This window comes from Silurus aristotelis, assembly GCF_946808225.1.
Source record: "Silurus aristotelis genome assembly, chromosome: 8".
Lineage (NCBI taxonomy): Eukaryota > Metazoa > Chordata > Actinopteri > Siluriformes > Siluridae > Silurus > Silurus aristotelis.
In genome coordinates this window covers 24,516,650-24,538,299 of record NC_139581.1, presented here as the reverse complement: position 1 = coordinate 24,538,299, position 21,650 = coordinate 24,516,650, and the positions used below count along the sequence as shown (strand labels likewise).

At 36.5% G+C, this 21,650-nt stretch overlaps 1 protein-coding gene across 1 annotated transcript; it reads right to left on the bottom strand.

Annotated features, from left to right (window-relative positions):
- Nucleotides 1-386: 386 nt before the first annotated feature.
- On the bottom strand, nt 387-15,131 carry itgae.1 (integrin, alpha E, tandem duplicate 1). Its single transcript, XM_083548913.1, has 16 exons — nt 15,060-15,131; nt 14,782-14,855; nt 13,203-13,311; nt 13,033-13,113; nt 12,937-12,987; nt 12,682-12,803; nt 9,465-9,616; nt 9,191-9,344; nt 5,441-5,588; nt 4,906-5,027; nt 4,624-4,772; nt 4,366-4,519; nt 2,285-2,423; nt 1,272-1,310; nt 808-850; nt 387-625 (listed from the first exon to the last, which is right to left on the bottom strand). Exons 1-15 carry the CDS (start codon nt 15,070-15,072, stop codon nt 819-821), a joined length of 1,539 nt encoding a protein of 512 aa, XP_083405039.1. The 5' UTR covers nt 15,073-15,131; the 3' UTR covers nt 387-625; nt 808-818.
- Between the last annotated feature and the right edge of the window lie 6,519 nt (nt 15,132-21,650).

Sequence of the window (21,650 nt, the reverse complement as noted above, 5' to 3'; positions counted from 1 at the left end):
AATATCATTATCCAGTCAGACAAAATATAAGAAAAGCAACCTGTGCAGAAGCAATACCTTGTTTATTTCAATCAAAAGATATCAAGTCAAGTAATAGAGATGTCAAGCAAAATAAAATAAAAACACCATGAAGCTTTTGCATTAAAATTAAAATATAGCTGGATTTATATTTGATGGAAACATTATTTATATTTATTAGAAACATCAAATTCATAGAATATATACTCAAGAAGCAACAAAATAAACAAACCCTGAATAATACAAAGTAATTTATTCATAAAATAATTACTATTATTCTACATTTCCACATACTGTATAGGCTGGATGTTTTTCAGCAATAGATAGAGGGACATCCACATACAAGATCATTCATTTCTGTCCTTTGGTTATATATTATTTTATTCTATATTTATATATTGTATATTATATTTATATATTATTGTTTTTGTGGGGAAACTTGTAGGATGAATTTTATTTCAGCTCCCAAAATTATCAGTGCCTTGGGGTTTTATCCTTTTGACCTGTATTCTAAAGTACACCAACAGAGTTCATGAAATTGCTTCAAATAACAGAGTTATTCTCAGCATCCAGCTGGGCTTAAATTTATTGCTCTCATGCTTTGCTCCTGAAAAACAAAAACAAAAAATGTCAATAAATTTTAACTGAACTTTTAACAATGGACATCAGCATCTTTACAGAAATCCAGATAATACTATAATATTTGATAAATCTAATAAGTAACTAATAGTGATGGACGCCAGGTGGCGCCAAAACTCTCCTAAAAAAAAAAGGTTTTATGAACATTACCTTTGAGGATCCTAGGGAAGGCAGAATTGCAGCATTTCCTTTCCTGTTCATTAGAAATGATCAGAACTCAATTGGACTTATTAATAGTGTGTGGCATGATATACTGTTTTTAATTATTGATAAATAGATGACATTCAAATTTTCTAAAATATTGCTATATATTTAATTAGCTATTAAAAAGTGAATAAAAAAATAGTTATTGAAAAGAAAACTACTTAAGTGTACTTGAATGAAAAAAAAAAAAAGTACTCTTATTGAGCAAAAAAATTAGTTTTTGCAGGTTAAATCAATGAGTTTGGTTAAAAAGAAGCAGCCAGAGAGATGAAAAGAGTGTAATAGAGTGTAAATATAAACTTAGCTGTTTTGAAATAATAAGGTTGTATCTGCTTTAGCCAGTGATAAAATATGTACCTAATAAAAGTGTTGGCTTTTTAAAATTATTTAAATCTGACAAAAGAATTTACCTTCAGTAAAGTGAATGACTATTCTTGATTCTTCTTCTTCTGCAAATACAAATTTGGGGGTTTTAGAGTTCTCATTTCAAACTATAAACTAAACAAACAATTTTAATATTTCTACAACACTTTTGGGACTGAGACTTAAAATATTTCCTGACAAACAAAATCCAAACATATTTTTATATACAGTGCCTGTCAATTTTTTTTGCAACCACCTAGTCTTTTATCATTTTCTTTTTTATATACATGAAAACTAATCTTACAATATAAAAAGTTTTACTTTGACCAAACAAATATTTAAATGTACAGATGTTACACTTTATTTTCATTGAAAAATCCTCCCGTAGTATATGAATAACAGCTTTACACATTCTTGGCATCTGGACAGTTTTACCAAACATCCAGCTGAAATACTTTTCCTGTGTCTCTTAAAAAACTTGCCAAAAGATGTTCATTACTTGTTGGAGATTTCCTTCTGAACTTGCTATTGAGTTCATCCCACAGAAGTTCAATACGGTTTAATCTCTAAATAATGTTTACAGAGCTTGGACATATGCTTCAGGTCATTGTCTTGTTGTACGGTGAAGTTGGTTCCAATTAGCTCCAGTCAAGACTGAATTGTATGGCATTGCAGTATAGAATTGTATAAACTATATATAGCCATGTTGGTTCTGTTTTTCTTTCACCATTTAAATTTATAATAATAATATAATAATATAAATAATTTATACTGTATAATCGGTTAGCATATACTCCAAATAATAAACAAAAAATAAACAGAATGTGACATGAAATGTTTTTAACCCAAAAACTACTATTACTGCCTAAGTTGAAAGTTGGATGAAAATTATTAATGTGACATTGCTTTGTTTTTTGCATATACACAAAAGAAACATGCATGTGTTTCAAAAAAGACTTTGTGTTTTCACATTTTTTACTGCTTCTATATTAACTAACCCAATGGTTATGTTACAAAAGACAAGCAACCGATTTGCATATATTTACAAATTGAGGTTTACCTTCAACTTTACTTCTCTTTTTTACTAAAGAAGAAAGAATGTTTTCTAAATCTGAATAATTGGAAATTTTAATAAATTGGTCTCCACTTTCAGATTTCTCTTGTATTGCCTGTGTGTTACCCAGGATGTCCGGCCCCACCTGAAGAAATAAAAACATAGTTGTATTTGCAAAGACAATAATTCCTTCAGAACACGATAAGTGAAAGATTATTCAGTTCATTCATTGCCATCAATAAAAAAACTATTTGTAGAAAACAACATATTTTATGCATAGTGTTGTACATTGAGTCAATAATTGAGTATTTTAAAATAAAAATAAAAAAACACAAAAGAAACAAATTTTATTAATTTAAAAGGCATACACAAGCTAGTATAAGATAGCGAGAAAAAAATAGCTAAGTTCAAATGTATTTTTCGCCGGAGATTTCAATTATGCAAATCTCAAATCAGTGCTCCCGCAATTCCATCAACATGCTGGTGCTTGTTTACACAAACATCCCCAGCGCATTCCGTGCAGAACTCTGCCCCCAGATGCTGCTTTTAACTCTGACAACGCAGAGGACTACAACAGTACTGATCACTAAGCTCAGTGTCCTGGGTATCTGCACCTCCACTTGCAGATAGATTCTGGACTTTCTGACCAACAGACCTCAGAAATCATCAACCCTCATTCTGACCAACGGCATCCCACAGGGCTGTGTACTATGCCCACTACTCTACTCCCTGTTCACCTATGACTGTGCTTCTCAGCATAACTCCAATATCTTCATCAAGTATGAAAATGACACCACCATCTACAGACAGATCAGCAACAACGATGAATTGGCCAGGGAATAGATCAGAAGCTTGACAGCATGGTGTGCAACTAAAAACCTGACCTTCAACGCCATGAAGACTAAAGAGCTTATTGTGGACTTGCAGAAATCTAACAGCAGGAAACACTTCCCAGTCTACATCTATGGAACTGAGGTAAAGAGGGTCTCCAGCTTTAAGTTCTTGGGAGTTCACATCTCTGAGGATCTGTCCTGGCACCAGAACACTTCAGCTCTGGTTAAGAAGGAACTACAGAGGAATAAGTTGATCAGTCACACCATTAAGTTATGGGAAAGAGTAGTGGAAGCCAGGCTGAGAGAAGAGGTGACCATCTGTGAGCAACAGTATGGTTTCATGCTGAGGAAGAGCACCACAGATGCATCTTTTGCTGTAAGAATGTTGATAGAGACGTATAGAGATGGTAAAAAGAAGTTGCATTGTGTGGAGTTGCAAATCTTTTTCTTCTTCTTCTTCTTTTTTTGGCTGCTCACATTAGGAGTCGCCACAGAGGATCATCATCCCATACTACCCTGTCCTCTACTATTACACCAACTACCTGTAGGCCTTCCCTCACCACATCCATAAACTTCCTCATTGGCTCTCCTCTTTTTCTCTTTCCTGGTGGCTCCATCCTCAGCATTCTCTATCAGATGTACCCCATGTCCCTCCTCTGCACATGCCCAAACCGTCTCAATCGGGCCTCTTTGAATTAGAAACATGTCTCTAAACCACACAACATAGCAGGTCTCCCCACAGTCCTATAAAATTTGCCTTTCACTCTTGCAGCTGCTGGCGTTCCCTGGTGGTCTTGTGGTTAGGTTGCGGCGCTCTCACCGCTGTGGCCCGGGTTGGATCCCTGGTCAGGGAACCAACCCCAGCCACTTTCAGTGCCGGTCCCAAGCCCGGATAAATGGAGAGGGTTGCATTAGGAAGGGCATTCAGCGTAAAAACATGTGCCAAATCAAACGTGCGGAGGATCCGCTGTGGCGACCCCTAATGGGAGAAGCTGAAAGAAAGTTACTTTTGCAGAAGCTTGTGTGGTTTAGAGACAGTGGCATTGACTGAAAGACAAGAGGTGGAGCTGGAGGTAGCAGAGCTGAAGACGTTTCCTGCAGGTAGTTGGTTTAATAGAGACAAATGTAGAGAACAGGGTAGTATGGGATGGACGATCCTCTGTGGTGACTCCTAATGTGAGCTGCCAAAAAAAGAAGAAGAAAAAGAAAATTTGTCACAAGAGTTATAAATGTAGATGTTAAGTGTATACTTACCCCTATGACATAGCAAAGAATCTCCTTCATCTGTGGCATTTTCAAAACCTCTGTGAGTGTTCTAGTATCTACTGCCATTTGTCCAGCAGACAGTAGAAAAATAATTTTTTTGGCATTCTTCTTTGATCCACTTTGAGAAACAAAAATTTCTTTTCTGCAGGTAGTACAGGAAACAGGAAATAATAAAGATTTTTGTAGTAAGATGTGATCATAACAATAAAGTGTGAGTCATAGAAATATTTAGGTTTAAGTACTCACAGAACATTAAAGAGCGATGAAGCAGTCCTGGAATTATTTAAAAGTGTAATGTTTTTCACCTTATCCAGTGCTATACGATAGTCGTTATTTTCATTCAGAAAGAGTTCTGTTCTTATTTCTCTTCCATACTGCACTACTGCAAATCTGCACTGAGGAGAGAATTTAAATATTGTACATATACAGTACACTACACTTGTTTAAGGCTAATAGTGTGTATTTAAACACCATTACTTCAAATTAAACTTTAATTCTAAATACTCATTCTTTAACTTAATGACTTACATTTAAACATATTGCCCAACATTGTGTCATTACATTCATAATGAAGTCTTTGGCCCTTTCAAAATCTTCCTGCATAATGCTACCAGAGCCGTCCAGCAAAAACACAATCTCCGTTTTTGTAGCTTTAAATGAACACAAACAACAAAGGGATTTCATACACCATCTATATTAGGTAGATAAAATCTAAGGTGCAGAATCATACAACATGTTAAAAAGTGATTATGATCATATGGCTTGCTAAGTACAAAATCTTTCAGGGTTATTCTCTGCAGAGTTATAGCATTTATTATTTATTTAAAACAATAGACTTTAATCCAAAAGTGTTTGACTGCTACTGTAACATGCTGACATTGCAAACTATATTTTTTAAATATATATTATTATTAGCCTTACATTGTGGAATGACAACCATAATGATACATTTTTGGTGCACTGATATAAATCAGAAAAAATCAGCAGCCTTTGCACAATGCATAAATTCAACATTCAAAATGATTTGTTTAAAGTGATTTGCACTTATTTTTAATTTACTTACCTTCAATCCCAATGATTCTTTTTTCCAAAGGAGAAATTATTTTTTCCAACTTGCCATAATTTGAAACTTTGAAAAATCGGTCTTTGCTGCCAGCAATTTGTATCATCTCATTTTTTGAATTTATTTCACGCAGAACATTTGGCCCTACCTGAGAATAGATCACATATTAATGAATATATTAATATACTGCATCATCCCATACGTTAAGGGGGTCAAAATACTTCCCAAAATCTCATTCATATATATACACACATACATACATACATACATACATATATATACATACACACATACAGTGAGGAAAATAAGTATTTGAACACCCTGCTATTTTGCAAGTTCTCCCACTTAGAAATCATGGAGGGGTCTGAAATTGTCATCGTAGGTACATGTCCACTGTGAGAGACATAATCTAAAAAAGAAAAAACAGAAATCACAATATATGATTTTTAAACTATTTATTTGTATGATACAGCTGCAAATAAGTATTTGAACACCTGTCTATCAGCTAGAATTCTGACCCTCAAAGACCTGTTAGTCTGCCTTTAAAATTTTCACCTCCACTACATTTATTATCCTAAATTAAATGCACCTGTTTGAGGTCGTTAGCTGCATAAAGACACCTGTCCACCCCATACAATCAGTAAGAATCCAACTACTAACATGGCCAAGACCAAAGAGCTGTCAAAAGACACTAAAGACAAAATTGTACACCTCCACAAGCCTGGAAAGGGCTACGGGGAAATTGCCAAGCAGCTTGGTGAAAAAAGGTCCACTGTTGGAGCAATCATTAGAAAATAAAAGAAGCTAAACATGACTGTCAATCTCCCTCGGACTGGGGCTCCGTGCAAGATCTCACCTCGTGGGGTCTCAATGATCCTAAGGTAGGTGAGAAATTAGCCCAGAACTACACAGGAGGAACTGGTCAATGACCTGAAAAGAGCTGGGACCACCGTTTCCAAGGTTACTGTTGGTAATTGTCAGAGAGCACGGGTGCAGGGCTAGGTGAGTAAGGACCCAAATGCAGGATGCCACAGGAGTAAGGTGAAAACAGGTTTTAATATAAAAGGTAGAGCAAAGTGGCAAAGGCAAAAACACAATACAAAAACAGGAATATATATAAAGTATAGCAGAGGGCAAAGGCAAAAACAAAGTCCATAAACAGTCCAGGGTCGAAAACACAGGCAAACAGGGTGATGCAGTGAAGACAAAACCAAAACAGTCGAAAAATCCAAAAACCAGCAAACAAAGCAATACAGGGCAGAACAAAACAGTCCAAAGTCCAAACCAGGTAACTAGGGAGGCAGAGAAGAACAGGGATCAGGATACAGGATACAGAGCAGGCAGGATGGCAAGAATAATCTTAGGGGCTAGAAAACCGGTAAGATAATATGGCCAGGAGCTGAAGTCTTGATTGCCCTTATATACCGGGAGGCGTGGGAAAAACAGCAAGATGGCCGCCGAACCGGAAGTGCATGCCGCGAAACCGGAAGTGCGCACAGTGTGCCCTGGAGATCCTGACAGTAATACACTAAGACGTCATGGTTTGAAATCATGCATGGCACGGAAGGTTCCCTTGCTTAAACCAGCACATGTCCAGGCACGTCTTAAGTTTGCTAATGACCATTTGGATGATTCAGTGGAGTCATGGGAGAAAGTCATGTGGTCAGATGAGACCAAAATAGAACTTTTGGGTCATAATTCCACTAAACGTGTTTGGAGGAAAAAGAATGATGTTCCCAAGAACACCATCCCTACTGTGAAGCATGGGGGTGGTAGCATCATGGTGTTTTTCTGCACATGGGACAGGGCAAATGCACTGTATTAAGGAGAGGATGACCGGGGCCATGTGTTGCGAGATTTTGGGGAACAACCTCCTTCCCTCAGTTAGAGCATTGAAGATGGGTCGAGGCTGGGTCTTCCAACATGACAATGACCCGAAGCACACAGCCAGGATAACCAAGGAGTGGCTCTGTAAGAAGCATATTAAGGTTCTGGAAGGCCTAGGGAGGGAGCTCAAACCTGACAGAAAACAGAAACCTGACTGATCTAGAGAAGATCTGTGTTGAGAAGTGGGCCAAAATCCCTCCTGCAGTGTGTGCAAACCTGGTGAAAAACTACAGAAAACGTTTGACCTCTGTAATTGCAAACAAAGGCTACTGTACCAAATATTAACATTGACTTTCTCAGGTGTTCAGATACTTATTTGCAGCTGTATCATACAAATAAATAGTTAAAAAATCATATATTGTGATTTTTTTTTTTAGATTACGTCTTTCACAGTGGACATGCACCTACGATGACAATTTCAGACCCCTCCATGATTTCTAAGTGGGAGAACTTGCAAAATAGCAGGGTGTTCAAATACTTATTTTCCTCACTGTATCTATCTATCTATCTATCTATCTATCTATCTATCTATCTATCTATCTATCTATCTATCTATCTATCTATCTATCTATATATATATATATATATATACATCTATCTATCTATCTATCTATCTATCTATCTATCTATCTATCTATCTATCTATCTATCTATCTATATATATATATATATATATATATATATATATATATACAGTGGAACCCACTTATCTCGATATATATAGGTGGAGAAGTACCATGTATCTAACATCCACTAGCTCTGTGATATCATTATAGAGGAGTGAAAAGGATCCGAGGATTAACCTGTGCAGCTCTGGTGAATTTTATGTCCAGGAGGATTAAGGCAGTGCAAGATAACAATGATGCTCACAAAAAAATATTGACACTTTAGACACAATTTTGACATGTTCACTTAGGGTGTACTAACTTTTGTTGGCAGCTATTTTGACACTAATGGCAGTATGTATGTTCTTTTTAGAGGACAGTAAATCTGTACTGCTATACAAGCTGCATGTTGAATACTTAAAAATATAACCAATTTTTATTTCTACAATATTGTTCATTGAGAATATATAATAAAATGGTTGTATATGTATAAATAAATATATAACATATATATAACATTAATCTACACTTAGTGCCCCATAATGACAAGGTAAAAACACAATTCACGAAATGTCTGTAATTCTTTTTAATAAAAAAAAAAAAAAAAAACTGAAATATCACATGTGAATAAGTATTCAGACTCTTCAGCTCTTAGAATAGTCCTTGTTGTGCCACACTTCTTCCATTTAAGAATTATGGAGGTCACTGTGCTTATGAGAATCTTTAGTGCAGTATCAATATTTAGATTTTCTAGATATTTTCATAATTTCTAGCATTATGTTTTTCCTTTGTCATTATGGGGTAACAAGTATAAATTAATAAGAATATTGTTGGATCAGGCTGCAACTTCACAAAATTGGAAAAAGTGAAGAGGGTCTAAATATTTTCTGAACCCAGTGTATGTTTGTATATGCCAGTCTGATTTTCAAAAAGCAATTTTCAAAAAACTTTAAACTACAACTTTTGATATTTATCACACATCTTAAAGAACAAGTACGTAAAATATTGTCAATATTTATATGAATTATTTTTGAGGTCTACACAATAACTGGAAAACTAGTCACAGCCAACTGAAGTTCTAAATATCCTTACCAGCAGTCTTACTCAAGGCCTATAATATAAATATAAAAAGATTAAACTTCTCTGTTATCACTTCTCATTAACCAAGTAAGAATCTATTATAGCGTGCTGCATATTAACAGCTCCTGTCTTGTCCTATTTTTGTCACTACAGAAATTGTTTTAAAGTGTACACTTACCCCTATTGCATAGCGAACAATCCCATCCATCTGTGTCATGTTCAAAACATCACTGAGGGTTCTACTATTTTCTGTCATTATTCCATCAGATAGTAGAATAATAATTTTTTTGGCTTTCTCTTTTGATCCCATTTGAGGAACAAAAACCTCTGTGCTGCAGGTAGAACAGGACATAGAAACTAATGAAGACTTTTTAAGTAGATGTGATGTAAAAATCGATAGACTGTCAGCCATTGACCTGCTTCATAAAAAATGTTGGGGTTTGAGTACTCACAGAACATGATAGAGGGCTAAAGCAGTCTTGGTGATGCCAAGAACCTGTTTTATGTTCAACACCTTATCCAAGGCTCTGAGAGTGTCATTATTTTCTGTCAGAGAGAGTTCAGTCCTTATGTCGTTCCCAAACTGTACTATTGCAAATTTGCACTGAGGAGAGTGAGTGAGACAGAGACAGAAAGAGAGAGAAAGACTCATGGTTAAAATGTAAATAATTTAATTTGGACTTTTTGGACTATTGTTAATGATAACTTTGTTGAGGTAAGTATAACCCCAGTTCCAAAAAAGTTGGGATGCTGTGTAAAATGTAATGAACTGCAAAAATTATTCACAATAGAACATATTAAATATTTAAACTGATTTAATGTACTATTTTAAGAAATAAATATAAGGCAATTTAAAATTTGATGCAACAAATCCAAATGAATTCAGGACAGGGTCATTTACCACTCTTCTTGTAGTATCCCCTCTTCTGTTAACAACAGCCCATATACAGTGAGGAAAATAAGTATTTGAACACCCTGCTATTTTACAAGTTCTCCCACTTAGAAATCATGGAGGGGTCTGAAATTGTCATCGTAGGTGCATGTCCACTGTGAGAGACATAATCTAAAAAAAAAAATCCAGAAATCACAATATATGATTTTTTAACTATTTATTTGTATGATACAGCTGCAAATAAGTATTTGAACACCTGAGAAAGTCAATGTTAATATTTGGTACAGTAGCCTTTGTTTGCAATTACAGAGGTCAAACGTTTCCTGTAGTTTTTCACCAGGTTTGCACACACTGCAGGAGGGATTTTGGCCCACTCCTTCACACAGATCTTCTCTAGGTCAGTCAGGTTTCTGGCCTGTCGCTGAGAAACACGGAGTTTGAGCTCCCTCCAAAGATTCTCTATTGGGTTTAGGTTTGGAGACTGGCTAGGCCATGCCAGAACCATGATATGCTTCTTACAAAGCCACTCCTTGGTTATCCTGGCTGTGTGCTTTGGGTCATTGTCATGTTGGAAGACCCAGCCTCGACCCATCTTCAATGCTCTAACTGAGGAAAGGAGGTTGTTCCCCGAAATCTCGCAATACATGGCCCCGGTCATCCTTTCCTTAATACAGTGCAGTCGCCCTGTTCCATGTGCAGAAAAACACCCCCAAAGCATAATGCTACCACCCCCATGCTTCACAGTAGGGATGGTGTTCTTGGGATGGTACTCATCATTCTTCTTCCTTCAAACATGTTTAGTGGAATTATGACCCAAAAGTTCTATTTTGGTCTCATCTGACCACATGACTTTCTCCCATGACTCCTCTGGATCATCCAAATGGTCATTGGCAAACTTAAGACGTGCCTGTACATGTGCTGGTTTAAGCAGGGGAACCTTCCGTGCCATGTATGATTTCAAACCATGACGTCTTAGTGTATTACCAACAGTAACCTTGGAAACGGTGGTCCCAGCTCTTTTCAGGTCATTGACCAGCTCCTCCTGTGTAGTTTTGGGCTGATTTCTCACCTTCCTTAGGATCATTGAGACCCCACGAGGTGAGATCTTGCATTGAGCCCCAGTCCGAGGGAGATTGACAGTCATGTTTAGCTTCTTCCATTTTCTAATGATTGCTTCAACAGTGGAAATTTTTTCACTAAACTGCTTGGCAATTTCCCCGTAGCCCTTTCCAGCCTTGTGGAGGTGTACAATTTTGTCTCTAGTGTCTTTGGACAGCTCTTTGGTCTTGGCCATGTTAGTAGTTGGATTCTTACTGATTGTATGGGGTGGACAGGTGTCTTTATGCAGCTAACGACCTCAAACAGGTGCATCTAATTTAGGATAATAAATGTAGTGGAGGTGGACATTTTAAAGGCAGACTAACAGGTCTTTGAGGGTCAGAATTCTAGCTGATAGACAGGTGTTCAAATACTTATTTGCAGCTGTATCATACAAATAAATAGTTTAAAAATCATATATTGTGAGTTCTGGATTTTTTTTTTAGATTATGTCTCTCACAGTGGACATGCACCTACGATGACAATTTCAGACCCCTCCATGGTTTCTAAGTGGGAGAACTTGCAAAATAGCAGGGTGTTCAAATACTTATTTTCCTCACTGTACATCTGGGAAGTAAAGATGCCAGACCTTTGGTAGAGGAATGTTGTCATGTTTGTGTCTCATACAGTATTCTAGCTTCTAAACAGTCCTAGAGCTTTTTTGTCCTATTTTTTGTTTAATGATGAGGCAAATGTTTTCAATTAAAAGGTCTGGAATGCAGGCAGGCCAGTTTAGCACCTGGACTCTTTTATTTCAAAGCCATGCAATGTGGTTTAGCATTGCCATGTTGAAATACACAAGGCCTTCACTGAAAAATATATGGAAGTCTGAATGGAAGCATATGTTGCTCTGAGGGCGCAGTTTATTTCCCTTTGCCTCAGTCTATTTTAAATGAGCTTTGGCCCAGAGAAGATGATGGCATTTCAGAATTATATTTACATATGGATTCTTCTTTGCATGGTAGATCTTCAAACTGCATTTATGGATGACACAGCAGACTGTGTTGACAAACATTGTTATCTGGAGGTGTTTCTGATTTCTATTACAAAAATCATACCTGTTTTTGCCACCTAAGGGCCTGAAGATCATGGGCAATAAATATTCATTTTTGCCCTTGTTCTTTTGTGCACAGAAATTTCTCCAGATTTTCCGAATCTTTACATAGTATTATGTACTGCAGATAATGAGATATTGAAAGACTGCAATTTTATAAAGAGGAACATTATTTTGAAATTGTTTCACAATCTGTAGATGCATTCATATTACTGACCGGTTGCTAAATAACCTTAATATTAGCAAAATGTTACTCCAGCTGTTTTTTTTTGTTGTTAGTAACACTTACATTTCCAGCTTTTTGTTGACCAGGCCTAACCTTTTGAGACATGTTGTGGCATCAAATTTCAAATTACCATATGTTTTTCTTAAAAATTATGTTTTCTTTGTTCTATTGTGAATAATTCATAGGTTTATAAGATTTCCAAATCATTGTACATTTTATACCAGATACACAAGTACAATTTCATGAAACTGAATGAGTAGTAAGTAATAAAACAGCACTTCTCATGACCAATATTTAAAACAAATTTTAGTAATTTTTTTAATATACTGTAAATATAGTGTGTTTAAAATCGTAATGTTGGTTCATACAGTTATCATATCTGTGTCATTTCATACTTACACTGAAACATGTTGTCCAAACATTTTTCATTACATTAATAATAAAGTATTTGGCCATTTCAAAATCTATTGGATTAATGCTACTAGAGCCGTCCAACACAAATGCGATCTCCGTCCCTGCATCTTCAAATAAACACACAGCAACAAAAAGTTTTCACAAATATTACAGATATAAGAATTTACACTGTTGTTTTAAAAGTAACTGTCACCTGATAAATGTTCCAATTTGTTCAGAGATTGAGAAAAATTAAAACACCTTCATCTTCTTCATCTGTATTCTGCACTGCTCTTCTCTTCCTCCAGTGGTCTAATTACAAACATTTACAATCTCTATAAGGAGATTTTGGATTACCTGGATATTTGTTGTTGTTGTTGTTGTTGCTGTTGTTTTTGCTGTTAATAATGCTGGTATTTTCTTCCAGTAGCTGTAAAACTACAATAGTGTAATAGTATTGAGTGAGGATTGCTGAAAACTCTTCTGAAAATAGAATTTCTTGCATGTGATTTAGTGCAGACACATACCCAACTTATCAGGATAGATTTGACTTATCTCCTGTTCATCATACTTGTGAGCACATTTTCCATTTAAATACTCTGTTAATGAGTTCCTTGTTCGAACTTGGTTACAAACCTAGGTTTTCAGATAACAGATGTTTCATTTGAGTTATGTATATATTGAGTTTCATATTCATTTGTTTTTCAAATGAAAAAATAAATCATTTTTTTTTAAATAAAACAGTTAAACTGACAATGGCACCACTGAAAGGATAAGTAAGTAGCATAGACTAGGTTGATGGTGAATAAATTAATGTCATTGTTTGCCAGTTTATTTATTTAGCAGATCAGTTACTTGTCACTTATTTAAATCATCTGTGGTTTAATCTAATACTACATTTGGCAGTATTAAATGTACTTCTTTTACAATCCTAGTGTCATTTGGCTCTGATTCAACTGTGACAGCTTCGTTATCAATGTCAAATATGCATTAATATTTTTTCCCATTTTTTGATAAGTTAACTATGCATTATAATAATGTTCTCTCCGTCTAATCATATTTTTGCTGAATAAAGTGGCTCATACCAGAAAATCTGAATACAACAAGAAGATTTAAACTTGGGGAAGTTTCTCTTATTTGGTTAAATTAAAAGCCATTTTATTATCGACAGTTTACCTGCATAGGCTAAACAACATTTCTGTATTAGGCTCCAGTTTAGCAACAAGTTCCCTATTTTACACAATTGAATTTTTGTAAGGGAACATGATCCAATAGCCAGAGATGGCAGATACTCAGGTACACATACTCATGTTTTAAAAGAAACTGGTAAAAGACATTTTTTCACTCCACTAAAAGTACTGTATGGGCTCTGACATGTACTTACTGTAAGTAAAAACTAGCCATTACAACTACCTGTTTTAGTGTCATACTAATAATTGAACCTCATGTTAATATATTGATACAAAATAATTAAAAATTTTGCTATCTAATGAATGTATCCAGGCTGAACAACCACTGTATAGAAGACAAACAGAGTAAAGAAGATGATTTTGCATTGTTAATTGTTTATAGGCTTTGTAGCTTCTTAGGTTAGGCTACGTCTGTAATGAGTGATAATAAGGAAATGATACACCACTGGTAGGTTAAAATAGTCACTTAATGACAAGAAAAAGTTGATGGACTGAGAAGAAAAATTTTTTTAACATGTCACAAAATAGATAAAAAAAAAATTTAAGAAGTAGAAAGTACAGATATTTTGAAATGCAATGAGTAAAAGTAAAACGTTGCTTGAAAAATTAAGTGAAGTAAATTACTAATACCAGAAAAATTTACTTAAGTACAGTAACAAAGTATTTGTTTTTCATTACTTAACATCTTTGTCAATGGCTAAAAGAGAAGTCAGAAGGTCTGACCTTTTTAGCAAGGGAAACTAGACTAGAATTAGACTGTCAGTAGTTCTACTAGAAGTGTCAGTTCAAGTAGACATGACCTCAACTGCATTATATACAGTATCTAACTTAGAGTTTAATTTACTTCTAATGACCAAATATATCAAAGCATCTTCATAAAACTATTTAATAAATGTATTTTGAAAGAAAAATATACCAGAAGCTGCTCCTTATCTTCAGTCAGTCTGGATGCTACAGATGCAACTGGACTCAGGCCTTTCTCGAATTTATCTGAAAATTATTATTATTATTTTTTAAGCATATTCTTATACAATATTAAAGTATTGCATTGTAAGAAAGTAAAAATTATATTAATAATTTGCATTTTAAATTTACAAATAATGTAAAACATATATAAGCATGTTTAGCCTATTTGTTTAAATTCATTTGAGATAGACAACACATTACAAAAGTTATGAAAAAAAAAAACTTTACCAGTAGCGTGCATTTGAGAACAACTGTTTTCTGTGCATCTGAAAACATTTCCATCAGTAGGAGAGGGAACAAAAACTCAAAAAAAAAAAAAAATAAATAAATACCCAAATTAATAAAAAGATAAAATTGTATTATTTTAATAAAAATTATAAAAATTAAACTACTAACCCATCTTTAGACTGAATAATGGTTTGCCCAAATAGTCGGTCTTCATTTGTATAATTGTACATCGGGAATGTGTAAAGGTTGAATCCCACTTCTGCATATATCCCTGTGAAATTATGTTCACAAAATATACAAGAACTGAAGCCAAGTACAGAACACTAACAAAAGTAAGAAACTAATTACACTTGGCTCTGTTTTTGTATTCATTATATTTTATTACATATAAATGTTATACTTGATATTAAAATATGTTACCTGCCCATAGAATTTGCAGAATAAAGTGACGTACCTGTTATAAACAGCACAGCTGCAAACATCTTGAGGAGACAGTTAAGTAACTTATATGGTGCAACTGTCCTCTAAATTGTAAGCACATGTAAAATTACTCTTCAGTACCTCGAGCTGCATCAACAACGCTTTGGGGACGCCTCTGCGTGACCACGCTCTGAACCACATGTGTAATCAGTCCATTGTAAAAGCAGGAAGCTATAAAGGCACATGCAGTGGAGCTGGAACTAACTTCTGTTTGTTCAGGAAGCGCTCTGTGTGTCTGTTTGTTTGTTGCAGGTAAGGGTTTTCACACTGTCGCACTCTTTGTGGAGCGCGCTCTTGCTAGCGTTCCTCGAGGTTCTGGCCCTGCTTCCGCAAAGGCGATGCGATGCGCCGTTTGAGGTCATGGGGTTTGCAAATCGACCTGGCAGAGGGAATGGAGATGGGCTTGTCCCATGAAGCATGATTTGATGGGAAGCAATTAAGATACCATAAAAAAAAATAAAAAAAAAATAAAAAAAAACCCTAATCAAAAGCAAACCTTCTTCATCTTCTTCTTTCGGCATCTCCAATTAGGGGTCACCACAGCAGATCATCTGTCTCTATACCCCCCTGTCCTCTACATCAGCCTCTTTCACCCCAACTACCTGCATGTCTTTCCTCACCACATCCATAAACTGCCTCCTTGGCCTTTATCTTTTCCGCCTTCCTGGTGGCTTCATCCTCAGCATTCTCCGATATACCCCATATCCCTCCTCTGCACATGTCCAAACTATCTCAATCTCGCCTCCCTCACCTTGTCTCCAAAACGTCCTACATGTGCTGTCCCTCTAATAAACTAACTTCTAATCCTGTTCATCCTCATCACTCCCAACGAAAACCTTAACATCTTCAGCTCTGCTACCTCCAGCTCCACCTCCTGTCTTTTACTCAGTGCCACTGTCTCTAAACCGTACAACATCGCAGGTCTCACCACAGTCCTATAAACTTTCCCTTTCACTCTCGCAGATACCCAGCTATCACAAATCACTCCAGGTACCTGAACTTCTCCACCTTCTCCACCTTTTTTCCCTGCAGTCGCACCACTCAACTGCCCTCCCTCTCCTTCACACACTTGTACTCTGTCTTACTCCTACTGACTTTCATTCCCCTTTTCTCCAGCGTGTACCTTCACCTCTCCAGGCTCTTCTCAACCTGCTCCCTACTCTCACCACATATAAAAATATCATCCACAAACATCATAGTCCACTGAGATAGTCCACTATCTGACCTCGTCCGTCCACCCTGACTTTCTCATACAATACAATTCCTCTCTCGGCACCCTGTCGTATGCTTTTTCTAAATCCACAAACACACAATGCAACTCCTTCTGACCTTCTCAATTCCATCAACATTCTCAAAACAAATAATGCGTCTTTGTTGCTCTTCCTCGGCATGAAACCATCTAATACCAAGTTGCCCAAACATCCAGCACCTCTTCAACACCACCGAGCCCCCTGTCTGACCTCTTCCCTGAACCTCACATTACACTCTTCCTCCTTCATTTTCCACCATCTTATTCTTCTTTCAGTCTTCACTCTTCTCCTCTTCTTCTTCACCTCCAAAATCATCCTACAGACCACCATCCAGTGCTGTCTAGCTACACTGTTCCCTGCCAACAACTTACAGTCTTCAATCTCCTTCTGGTTGCATCTCCTACATAGAACAAAGTCCACCTGTGTGCACCTTCCTCCACTCTTATATGTCACCCTATGCTCATTCCTATGCTTCTTCTTAAGATAAGTGTTCACCACTGCCATTTTCATCCTTTTAGCAAAATTTTACCACCATCTGCCCTTCCACATTCCTCTCCTTAAAGCCATACCTACCCATTACCTCCTCATCACCTTCTTATTCCTTCTGTTCCCTTCACCTACATGCCCTTTGAAATCTGCCTCAATCATCAATCCTTCATTCCTAGGTACGCCTTCTACCGCTTCATCTAACTTACTCCAGAATTTTTCCTTCTCCTTCATCTCACAACCCACTTGTGGAGCATAAGCACCGATGACATTTATCTTCGCCTCTTCAAATTCCAGCTTCATGTTCATAACCCTATCAGAAACTCTCTTCACCTCCACTAAACTCTTACTGTACTGGTCCTGAAGGAAGAGTACAGTAAGAGTGTAGTGGAGGTAAAGAGAGTTTCAGTCTCAGATGAGAGCGGTGTCTTCACAGCCATATATATGGCTACTTACTGACAAAGCCCTAAATGGTTTGGCTCCCATTTATCTATCCATGCTAGTTACCCTCTACAATCCATCAAACTCTTTGAGATTTTAAAACTCTGGACTTCTAGTAGTACCTATAATTGCAAAGTCCACTAAAGTTGGTAGAGCATTCTCACCTTTAGCTACTAATCTTTGGAATATCTTCCTGACAGTTTTTTGAGGCTCAGACACACACTCCCATTTTATTTGTGCTCCAGTACGTCTGATCAAGTGCACATCATCAACTTATGCTTATTAATATAATGGACAGCAGATTCCCTGGTGGTCTAGTGCTTAGGATGCGGCGCTCTCACTGCTGTGGCCCGGGTTCGATCCCCGGTCAGGGAACCAACCGCAGCCATTAGGGTTGCACAAGCCTTAGTGCCGGTCCCAAGCCTGGATAAATGGGGAGGGTTGCATTAGGAAGGGCATCCAGCATAAAAACATGTGCCAAATCAAACATGCGGATGATCCGCTGTGGCGACCCCTAATGGAAAAAGCCGAAAGAAAGTAATATAATGGACAGCAGATACGCTAATTCCTCTCAACTGCTTCTTTTTCTTTAACCCTCCTGAGGCATCCTGAGGTTGCGCCAGTTCCAGCTGTGTCCCACCAGATGAAGATTATTGACCTTCAAAGAGTGGATGCCGACCCCAAACATCCCAAACCACCGAGAGACGTACTGTACCAGCGCCATTTGGATCCCACTTAATGTAGAGTTTTGGCATTAAACATGAAGGAGTTCTATTAACTCAGATGTTGAGCTATTTTATAAGTCGCTCAGGAGCTCTTGGTTCCACAATGTCAACTGACTGTATAAGACATTAGAAAGGACATTACTGATATTCACACACTCCAGTGTTTTTGTTCACCTCTGTGCTGAAAAGCTGAAGTGAAAAAGAGTGAGTGATGATTTAAAAGAGAGCTTTTTCATTTTATATTTACATGCCTGGGTTTAATTGGCCATGTTAAAAAACAGGCACAGTTGATGAAGAAAAGTTTCGAAAAAGGATACTAAGCAAAGATCGTATCGCTATTTTTGTTAGTGTGAGATGATGTGGTTAAAAAACTGCTTTAGTAAATGAGAACTCAGCCACTCACAACTCTATATTATAATAAAATAAATAAAAATTATGTTGAATGGTAATTCTTTACATTTTTAAGTGAAACATCACTGCATGCATTTAAACTTTATAAAATAAATGTTTAACACATAATCCTAGCATAAAATATCTCCAAAGTAAAGTTGACTGTAAAATGGTATTTTATATGCTTTTAGAAAAATTACCAAATACAACTACAAGGTCCCAGTCTGCAACTCTGCAAATATTTTTTAGAATTTACCTCTGCAGAACTGATCACACATTGTTGTTCATCATAAAAGCAGTATAATTAACCGAGACTTGCATTCACACATTCACCTGTTACATTGGAATCATTATAATGTCACATTATATAAATCTGAAAGCTTGTTCCTGTAAATTGATGCTGTTAATCGCAATAGATAAATAATTTATATTAATGGCATTTCCACTACACTCTTACTGTACTCTTCCTTCAGAATCACCCCTACACCATTTCTCTTTCCATCCACACCATGAAAGAACAGTTCAAACCCACCTCCAATGTTCCTGGCCTTGCTCCCTTTCCACTTGGTCTCCTAAACACACAACATATCTACCTTTCTCCACTCCATCATATCAGCTACCTCTCTCCCTTTACCAGTCATAGTACCAACATTTAAAGTACCAACCCTAACCTCCACTCTCCTACACTTCTCCCTTTTCTGCTGTCTCTGTAGACATCTTCCTCCCCTCCTTTTCCTCCTTCTGCCAACAGTAGCCCAATTTCCACCGGTACCCTTTAGGCTAACAATACCTGTGGCGGTTGTTGGTAACCCGGGCCTCGACTGATCCGGTATGAATTTCTCTTTTATGATCAGCACATTTGATTTGGCACATGTTTTATGCTGGATGCCCTTCCTAAAGCAACCCTCTCCATTTATCCGGGCTTGGGACCAGCACTAAGAGTGCACTGGCTTGTGCAACTCTAATGGCTGGGTTTCTAATTAAAAGCAAACCAATACACATTAATACCTGAAAGAATACATTTTATATCCCATTCTTCAGTCCAGTGACCTTTATTCACTTTACCAGTGAATTCTTTATTAATTATATTATTTCTTCCTTCTAGTATCACCGTAAGTGAATAGTTTTTAATATCACATCCTTTTAATAATTTAAATAGCTCATGCCGTTCTGTATTAGTTGCTGTGCATTCTAATAATATATGTGATACTGTTTTGAGGAGCCCACATTTTTCACAATTCCCATTTTCGTGTTTTCTTATCTTGTATACATTTCCGTTTAGTGTAGTGTGGCCGATTCTTAATCTTGTTATGAATACATCCTTTTCCCTGATCACATTTCCTTCCCACCCCTACATTCCTTTGTATTGCATATACAGTGGTCCTCCGAAAATCCGTGAATTTTGGACGCACCCCCACAGCCAGTATGGTACTTTATTAAATTCATCTAGACATTATGTCACTTTATCAACGTAATAGTGTACAGCATTTGACCAACATTCATAGTTCCTGAAAATTCAGTTCCTAATGTTCCTGAACATTTGGTCCCGCTGCGGATTCCAACAAATCTTTAGTTAATCCTAACCCATTCTGTGCTATTTTTATGCTATTAAAATCTCACAAACAGGGTTTTAGTTTTAAAGTATTCTTATACCCTGACCTATTGTAGTATGTTGTTAATGGACACTACATAACATTTCAATAAGTTGTCCCCGATAATGGCATCTAATAAATGCATTAAATGTAAATATGTAATCTTCTTGTGTACAAAAGGCTTCACTATATGAACAAACACACAAATGATTTGCCTTGTACACCCTAAAAAGTTCACATAACACAGTTCTGTGTGGGTACTGTCGCATGTCACCTGAATGCTCTAGCTGTTGTCTGAAAATGGAGCTTGAATCAAACCTTCTAATCACAAATAAATTTTTTCTTAAGCCCTCATATTATTTTTGGTCTTTCTTTAAGGATTCATGGAGCTGCCTGACTGTCTTTTAGATTATCATAGAAATCAATTTATACTAAACACACTATTTACATGATAAATTTAAAATAAACTATATTTTAAAGTTTTAACATATTTCAAACACAAGTACATTGTAAGAGATTTTAATATTCATGTAGATGATAAAAACGATGCCCTAGAACTATAATTTATGGACTTACTAAATTCCTTTGGGGTAAAACAAAACATCACTAGACCGACTCATTATTTTATTCACATACTAGACTTAATAATATCCCACGGAGCAAACGTCACTGAGATAGATATTTGATCTCAGAGTGATACTGTACACACCGTTAGAGCAAATTGGTCTTGTCTCACCACATTATTGATTTGGTAAGATTAATAAGTAACCTTCTTAATCTGTCTCAACATCTTACTAAACCCCTAAATGCTAATGATTTAGACAAAATGGCTAACAGCATAGACTCTATCCTCACTAGCATTTTTGACACCGTTGCCCCATCCAAAAAAAAAGGTTAGGAAAATACACCTGCACCATGGTATAATAGACATACTTGTGCTCTCAAGAGAGCAACCTGTAATCCACAGAGAAAATGGAAAAAACTAAATTAGAGGTTTTTAAAATCACGTTTTAATGCAGTATGCTCAGCTACAGACAGTCACTTAATGCTGCTAGGGTCGAGCACCTGAGCAAATACATTGAAAACAACAATCCCAGGTTCCTTTTTAGTACAGTGGCCAAATTATCAACAAATTAGATATCTCAAAAGAGTTTCCATCCCAGTAGCTCGTGATCCAGTCTCACCTAAAGCTCCACATTTACAGTTACAATGCTTTACAAGTTGATA

Excerpts from the sequence above, each read along its gene's own strand:
- itgae.1 (XM_083548913.1), bottom strand. Across the intron at positions 13,114-13,202 it reads AATCTATCCTGATAAGTTGG|TTTTACAGCTACTGGAAGAA; the intron begins GTATGTGTCTGC and ends ACACTATTGTAG. Across the intron at positions 9,345-9,464 it reads TTAGCCCTCTATCATGTTCT|CACAGAGGTTTTTGTTCCTC; the intron begins GTGAGTACTCAA and ends TTCTACCTGCAG.